This window comes from Musca vetustissima, unplaced genomic scaffold, assembly GCF_032173495.1.
Source record: "Musca vetustissima isolate MV318-11 ecotype Yass unplaced genomic scaffold, APGP_CSIRO_Mvet_v1 utg32735, whole genome shotgun sequence".
In the NCBI taxonomy this organism is placed as follows: domain Eukaryota; kingdom Metazoa; phylum Arthropoda; class Insecta; order Diptera; family Muscidae; genus Musca; species Musca vetustissima.
In genome coordinates, this window is record NW_026888895.1 from 4,734 (window position 1) to 13,704 (window position 8,971).

At 33.3% G+C, this 8,971-nt stretch overlaps 1 protein-coding gene across 1 annotated transcript; it reads left to right on the top strand.

Moving 5' to 3' along the window:
- Positions 1 to 2,100: 2,100 nt before the first annotated feature.
- On the top strand, positions 2,101 to 5,811 carry LOC133336670 (uncharacterized). The gene is made up of 4 exons (XM_061544950.1): positions 2,101 to 2,472; positions 5,207 to 5,329; positions 5,394 to 5,525; positions 5,728 to 5,811. Exons 1-4 carry the CDS (start codon positions 2,101 to 2,103, stop codon positions 5,809 to 5,811), a joined length of 711 nt encoding a protein of 236 aa, XP_061400934.1.
- Positions 5,812 to 8,971: the final 3,160 nt, after the last annotated feature.

Sequence of the window (8,971 nt, forward strand, 5' to 3'; positions counted from 1 at the left end):
GGCGGAACGTTCTGAAATTTATCATGGCCCCCATTTAGAGGCCCCAATTCACTTTAAAGGTTTTAGTGATTCTATTTGAAATGGATTTAATTTAGAGGTTCTGATTCTCGATGTGAAAAACCTACTCTCAGGGCATTCACAAAATCCGGGAAACCTCTTCAGGTATTTTGATGGTTCTCTCCACATTTTAATTCGAGTACTTGGGTGATAATGTATTTTCCCACAGAAATATGTACATGTTGGGTCATGTTTCCAATACTCATTGTACACGACGGTTCCTCGGTTTTAGAGGCCAAGATGAATTTTCCAACCGATGTGGCTGTAATTTCATTTTTCATGTTCTTAGAGGAAAAAGGCATCTGGAGGAGTACAAAAATCAGTTTAAATATAGGTACACGTTTTGAGGTAACTCCTGTATTAGGATCGCAACCAATTCCATGGAATTTAAGGTTGTAGACACATTTTTCCACCGATATGGCTGTAATTTCGTATTTCGTGTTATCAGAAGTATATGTTGTAACATATCCCCCATATAGTAGTCCCGATGCATTTGAAGAATATTTGAAGTTTCAGTAAGTCAGAATTTAAGATTCTCAGTAGGTCCTTGTCCATCCCAACTTACATATATCAGTGAAGTGTTATTTTTCGGGTTGTCGGATGGTATTTGTCTTTGCTTTGACATACCGCCTATATACGTCAGATTTTAGAGGTTTTAAAGGCATGATTTAGTCGATGATGTTGTAATTTGTTCTCAGAGGATAACAGAAATCCAGGTAGTGGAGAAGATTTCTAAAATATGACATTTAGGGTCCTCAATGTAATTGTCACGTCCTACTCAATATACTCTGAACGTCATAACAGTTCCAAAAGAAAGGGATCTTTAGGAGATCTATGGGCCCTTTCAGGACTATTTTAAGTTATATTAACATAATTGTAATATTTTAGAAAGTCTTTTATCTATAGAATACCCACAGGCGGTATTTCATCTATGGAGGACCTATAGAAGAAACTTCTAAATGTAGAATAACTATAAAAGCGCTCCTAGACCTATAGACGGGTTTCTATCTAAAGAAGGCCAATGACAGGTCGTCAAGCTTTAGAAGATCTATGGAAAGTCTTCTGCCTTTAGAATACCAATGGAAGGTAATAAAATATATGTTATCCATAGAAGTAAGTCTGTACGAATTTGTAAAGCTACATTTAGCTTTTCCATTTAATTGTTTTAAAGGGCTTTTATTTGTAGAAAGACCTACGGTCATTTTTTAATACTACCCCCTCCAATACACAAAATTGCCTACGCCACTGACTTATTAACAAGCTTTGATTTTGTTTTACCTTAACTCATTTGGCCAACAATAATAATCGTTTTATGAAAGTGCATTGGAAAGTATTTTTTATGAAAAAAATTTATATGGATTGCAAATAAATAATTGGATCGGCGTTAGGTCGTCTATTGTATCCGCTACAGTGAGCTGCGGCGCCCCATATCGTATAGCATCCATTTAGACATTCATTCATTCAAACACTTGAAGTGATTCACTTCCTTCCTCATTGATTGCGAAAGATGTTGTTGACAGTAGTAGCGCGGGTTAGAGTTACGTTTTACTTTTCATCTCACTCTCAATTTTTGAGATATGTTGGTAAAGCTGCTCTCATCATTAGCAGCTCTTAATAAGATGGCCATGGACATTTTCATGTAAACTGGGCAAACAAATAATAGCTTGGCCAGACAAAACCCCACATATGTTTGCATGTACCTTGGACCGACTATGTTGGCTGGCTGGCCAAAAAAAGCTTTTTCTGCAGTTGTCTGCTCGAGTGTGTGCGTGTCTTTCCCGAACTATAAAAAATGTGTGCAATGATGTCGCAGGTTTTTTGTTACAATTTTTGTTTTTGGTTTTTGGCTTTTTGTTTGGCTGCTAAGCCTTTGGCCTCAAATACAAATCGTGATTTAAAGCACACCGCCTATTTAGTTGGATTTTACAAATTGTACGAATTGGTAGTGCTTAACGGAACTCCGAAACTTCGTGTTGATTTTCATCTCAACATAATTTTTTCGTTCGTTAATTACAATTTAAAACCCAAAATTTTGTGATCGAAATGAAACTATTTTGTGTCTTGACCATTAATGTGGTATTGTTGTTGTCGACATTGTGTGTTGCCTTGCCATTGGAAAAACAACAACAAGAAATCATATTTAAAGATCAAAGTTCCGATGACATTGACATGGACGTAGCCGAATCTATAAATATTCCACTGGTGACAAAAACTGTAAATCTACCGGAGAAAAATAGTGATGATACGGGAATTGCTGGTGTGCCTAAGAATTCTGAACGCATTGCCCGTCAATTGGATATTGAAACTGCGGAAAGTGTTAACTATGGTTTGCAGCCGAATAGCCCACAATCTGATGATTTCGATATACATTCACAAGCGGAAGATGCTGCATCTGATTCAAAATCTGGATTTAGGGTAATGTATAAAGACTAAATTGAAAAAGTGTTGGTAAATAACAAAAAATTAGGTAGACAGTAACATAATAAGAGTCGAAAAATAACAAAAAGGTGCGACAAGTAGGTCAATGACAAGAACCTAATAATATGTTAATGGGTAAATAAACATGCCATAGATGATGGCCACATTTATGATTATATTGTAAAAAATGTGTCTAAGTGTGGTAATTATATGGCAGCGAAATGGGAGTAGGACAATTTATTTATAATTTAATAATATGCATAAATTAAAACGTTTTTTTTTGGAATATTCTGAAAATAATTCAAGACATGATTTGAAATAGGTTTTTAGGAATTTTGATGGATTCATCGTCATTATACCCTAAACAACTATATTGTCAGGGCATTATAGCTTTGTGCAGCCCCAATAATTTTGTAACGCCGCGAAACATTGGTTCTCATATCTCGACTAGCTGATCGTCATATCTCGACTAGCTGAGTCGATCTAGACATATTTGTTTGATCCGTCTGTCTGTAAACACGATACAGGCCACAGTTATGGACCAATCTTCACGAAATTTTGCATGTAGGATGGGTTTTGGCCTATTGGTGTTGGTAAAGATCGGATAATATTTAGAAGATGGACAATAAAAATTAAATATTTTTTTTTTTGTGTTTTTTTTTTTACATGGAGAAGGGGATCGGGCCAAAGCATGACTGTTGTGATAAAGATCGGTCAATATTTTTTTGCTTTTTTCGATTCGATCTATAGGCCACAATCGAAAGCCAAATATCACAACATAACCCACGGTGAAGGAAATCTGGACAAGTAATTAGAAGGGCTGTGTTGAATATTAGTAATATTTGTTGACCTCTAGTCGGTCAAGAGGGTGAAAATATCGCTAATTATTTTATTAGATTAGAAATACAAAGTTAGATTTTCGTTGAAGTTTTGTAATGTACCATATGGTCGGCCCCGTCCAACTATATTGCTCCGCTCACTGGTAAGCTGTATTAGTGGGCATTTCCGGATTTACAGAATAAAACATATGATGCTAGAATATTTTAACATTGCCTTCCCATCCTATTTTAGGGATTTCCTAGGCTTATTTCCGACGGAATGGGGGAAGTTTGATATTCCAAGACCCTGAGTTCAATAATTCTTTGCATATATATATATATATATATATGTCTATGATCTGTTAGGGGCTACGACAATAGAAGTCCCGTTCCACTTTGGATCAGCCTATTACCTTATTATTTTGTAGGTACCATAGGAAGTGTCATTTACGGAATTGATCTAAGTTTGAAATTTGCAAAGTTTGCGAACAATTGACATTAGATTATCAAATTTAGACAGGTCTCACATCCGGACATAATTTAACTACGGTCAAAATATTATGTTGTACAAAGTTTCAATGAAGTTCGCTTCATATGAGATGCAGAGAATTTCAAAATGTTGAGCCTGAAGGAGTAGACCAATGAGTATAATTTTTCAACATTATACAGCCATTGTTAAAATATAGGCCCCGATCGATTTTCATAAGATCTCAGATAGGGTCCTCAAAGGCAAGAAATCGGCATTCGTATTTTTTATCGCCCTTTCACAGCCTTACTCGATACTTGCCAAGAAACTTGTACATATATACACACTAATTAATTAATGTAGGAAAATTATAGATTAGGAAGAGCTGTCAGATTCATTTGCAATATTTTTCAATTCCTCGTTATTATATGGAATTAGAAATTCCAAAAATGTCATACACTCACAAGAACTCAAGCCTGAGACTTTATAATGCAGCTGGACCATTCCCATCTCTGTGACTACGTGAACAAGCGGAAACACTATGAGTTATTGTGGAGAAGCCCAACTGTGAACACGTGTGGTGTGGTTTACGGATCGACAGGGGTCATTGGGCCTTAATTTTTGCAAAAGAAAAAAAAAACAGTAAGGAAAGTGGTAAAGTCGGACTGGGACCGACTATATGATACCCTACACCACTTTGGGAAAATGTACATATGTTTCCTACAATTGCATGTCAATGTTCCCTCCAAGGGACAGACTCGTGTCTTTCTGCAACCTATGCTAAATTTAAAATTTAGAGTCGTTTGCGTACCATGGGGCAAATTTATGAAAAACGATAGCAAAATTGATACACGCTATTCGGTACGCCCCAAAATTTCGAACGAATATATATGTATATGTGGGAGCTATATCGAGATTTGGAAATTGGAACACACATCTTTTTAGACTTAATTCAGTACGCTATGTGTGCAAATAACTTTGGTGCACTATTTACCCAAATCGGACGAAAATATATGGGAGCTATATCAAAATCTAAACCGATTTCCGCGAAAGTTAGCGCACATCGTTCTAGACTGAATTCAGTACGCTTCGGTGCATAATTTACATAAAATCGGATGAAAATACATATGGGAGCTCACCACTCATCCAAATAAAAAAATGTCTTCCATTATTTAAAATAGCTCATATAACACCAAATTGTATTTGTTTATTTTTATGGAAGGTCGAACTGTTAATAAAGTTTGTATTGGGTGTATTATGTAGTTAAGCACTTTTAAAATACAGCTACCAGCAATTTCTGTTAATAGCTTTTAATACTTATCTTTACGAGCCACAGATTTCATATGTACTTATCGTAAACTAATATTAAGCATACTTGCATATTTCATTGTTTATATTTTTTTCTGCTTCAACATAACATGTGCTTTTTTTGATTTCGTTGTTTCAGGTATCACTCTTCCAAGCTCCCGTTAAAACTCGTGAATCGGTAAATTTGGAAACTGAAGCTGTACCCTCCAAAGTTTTAAGTGTCTATGATAATAGTCAGAAATTTATTGCCGATAAAACACAGGTAGGTTTTGGATTATGGTGTCATGAAATGTAAACATTTAAAAAATATTTCTTTGTTTTTGTAGCCCCAACCAATTTTGGATACAATTAACGAGCATGAGAAATATGGGAACAATGGTGATATGTTTGATGGCATATCTCGCAGTTTAGTCAATGGTTATGAGGCTTTTTCAAATTTCCTCAATACAATAATAAAGGTACGTTGAGGAGCATAATTTAATAAGTAATAAAAAAACCGCAAGCAGATAAGAATATAAGTCAAGAAGCTTTATTTGAATTCGAAACTATTACATTGGTATTTGACTTACATTCTTGTACTTTTTAATTTCATTTAATAATTATTAGATAATAATTACTTACCTTATATTATATGTTTCTTTTTCCCCTCTCTCTCTTTAGAAACCTCAACAAATCTTCAAGTCGATTAACAAAAGTGTAAATGCCCAATTGGATATAATTGGCGGTAAACTTGTGGGTCTATAATTTAGATAGACCTTATTTTTCTATTTTGTAGTATTAGTATTCTTTTTAATTTCTTACAGTTCTTGTATTAATTTCTTATTTAAGTTTTATAATTTTCTTATATACTTTTTTAAATAAATAAATTATTTGTATAATATGAATTAATGATTATTTGATAAGAAAATAAAATTTCCATAAAAAATACCAGTACTGTTGGCAGGTTATTAATACTAATAAATAGTTGTTTTTATAAAAACTAAGATCTGGGATTAAGCTCGACTATTTTGCAAAAACAAAATACAAATACTAAAATTCTAAATGGCAACATATTCGATATTTTGCAAAGGGGTTGGGATTCGGAAAATTTTTATACCATGCCTTATAGCTGGAAAAATGAGCCTTATCAGAATATTGTTTTTAGGCAACATGTTTCGTTTTACAAATGTCCGTCCGTCTGACCGGCTGGTGCGCGCAATAAGTCTCGAAGGGCGTAAACGATTTCATTCAAACTTTGCACATTGTAATATTATTCAAATTTAGATACAGTTCAAACATTAGGAATATAGCTCTACTCTTTCTTGTACCTTCCACACAAGATTGTCAACATTTTGCTGAAAATTAATTTTGTAATATTGCGAACGAACTATCCGATTTGTAATTTTGCACAACCTAATATTTTTACCACGCCTGTATATTATTAGAAAATGGGACGTATCGGCGCATTCCTTCTAGTACGTCTCCCATGAATCGTCAACATTTTTACAACATTTGTTAATCCAATAACAAATATGTACATACAAGGGCGGTTCGGAAACTTCTTAGCCTATCAATGAAAGAGAATAGTTAGTTTTTCAAAAATGTTTTTATTTTTCAATATAATATATGAAAAATCAATACACTTAGTCCAACGCTTTTCTAGCAAATCTATCCCTTGATTAAAATAGGTCTCTTCAAAATCTTCAAAATACAGTTGTAATTGCATCTTCAACGCAAGGATTTTTTTAGATTTTGGAATAAGTAATTAGCTCCCAGTGAGCAACTCGCACTGGTGTGTTTTTCTAAAATTTGTACATTTAATTGAGCCAAAAGTAGTACTCTAAAAATTTTGTTTTGTATCCTTTTGAAGATAGCCAATCAATAAAATACTTCTGAAGTCCCAAAAAACCATTGACTTAACCTTACCAGCCGATTTAATTGTGTTTGCCTTCTTTGGGGGACTTCCTCCAGCTTCAGTCCATTGTTTTTATTGTTCTTTTGTCTCTGGATTATAGTGGTGGATCCACGCCTCATCAACAGCTATGAAAAGACGCTTGAGAAATGTTCATTCTTATGAAAAGAATCTTGAGATATGTCCATTCTTATGCGCTTTTGATCGACTGTTAACAAATGCGGCACCCATCTTACAGAAATCTTTTTTATCTGTAGTTCTTCATGCAAAATACTGCGCACTATAAGATAGAGGATGTACTAAGCTATAAATATACATTCAAAAGGTGTGAAGAATCTAAAATACCAATGATTTTCTGTACATTTCGTAGAAGCACTGGCAAACACTTGTCATTAGCGGCATCTATTGAAATTTGAACATTGATTATTTTAGTCATGCCTTTTTTGGTACAGAATGCATTTTAATGAAATTGGCGTCATATGGATGGTATATATGAAATAAGAAAAAACTTTAATTTAATAATTATTTTAATATTAAATTTATTTGTGTTAATGATCGTAGTACAGCATACACCTTGCGCATTCATATGCGCTTCAAAATTTGGACTTCAAAAACGTATATGCATGATTCGAATCATGTCCATTAATAGATGGCGCTTACGACGTGATCTTATCATATCATTTCTTTCTTCATAACTTTTTTCGTAATACAGATATTAAATAGAAACTAGTGTAATGAAGGGTATAATTGTATAATATATTGTGAATTAATAAAATAAGATTTTGAAGAAGGGTTTCTACTTTTCTGTTACAGTGGCAACTCCGGTATAACCTCATTAAAAACGTTTACAGAGAAGATATTATGATCTGAAAATGTCCGTTTGATTTGTTTCTGTATCATACGCATTCAAAAGTTATGAAAAATCTAAAATACCAATGATTTTATCTCAATTCATGTCAACACTGGCAATCACTTGTCGTTAGCACCATCTGTTGAATGGATAGATTAAAAAATTTATTATGAAAAAGTTAAAGCTCATTTATTTATTCTATAACTTTTGACGTAATGTATATATTTAAACGAAATTAGTATCATAGGAAGGGAACCGTTCCACACTTTTTTGCAAAAAACCAATAATTTTATTTTTTAAGTTTTTGATATTAAATGCAGTATTGAAGGTTTCTATAATTTACCTCGATAATATTTGTGTTATAAGAATTTTTTGAAGATAGCAGTAAATTGGATTATTTACACTTTCATATGACAAAATTTTTGTTGAAATGCGATAAAAGTCGGACTTAAAAAACAGAGTTGTGTGAATCATTCCTATCAATAGATGGCGCTCGTGATGGGGTTATAAGAATTACATTCTTCATTTCTACTTGCTATAACTATGAAAGGAATTTTGATATGATTTGGAATTTTTATTTATTTCACAAGAAAGTAAACGATTACTTTCTTGTGAAATAAATAAAAATTCCAAATTAGGTTTTTCACTTTCAGTTAAAAGGTTCCCAGCACCAAACGGTAATTATATTTCGAAACATTTTTGAATTAAAATACAATTATTTCTGATGTTCAGAAATATTGACACACGTTATGATATACTAACTCCGATACCATGTGCAAAATTTCCTGTCAATTGTACAAATGTGGAAACTGTGATGCACCATTTACATAAAATCGGACAACAATATATATGGGAGCTATAACTACATCTGAACCGAGTTCAACAAAACGTTACACACAGCAAACAATAATTAATTCTTTACTCTGTGAAAGTGGTTTAAGTCCATTTTAGATTCTGACACAAATCTTGGTTTGCAGAAAAGTTTACAAAACATATTACCTTATATATTCGATCATGTTTGAAGACACAAACCACAAACACAATTAATACCACTTAACAATATTTTTTTTCAAATCAAATCCAATACTTTAAATAGTTCGATATACTAACCACTAAGGAAAGTAGTAAATTTGGACGGGTCCGACTATAGGATACCCTTCACC

Coding starts and splice junctions, on each gene's coding strand:
- LOC133336670 (XM_061544950.1), top strand. CDS start 2,101: ATGAAACTATTTTGTGTCTTGACCATTAATGTGGTATTGTTGTTGTCG. Junction 2,473..5,206: donor ATTCAAAATCTGGATTTAGG/GTAATGTATAAA, acceptor TCGTTGTTTCAG/GTATCACTCTTCCAAGCTCC. Junction 5,526..5,727: donor TCCTCAATACAATAATAAAG/GTACGTTGAGGA, acceptor CTCTCTCTTTAG/AAACCTCAACAAATCTTCAA.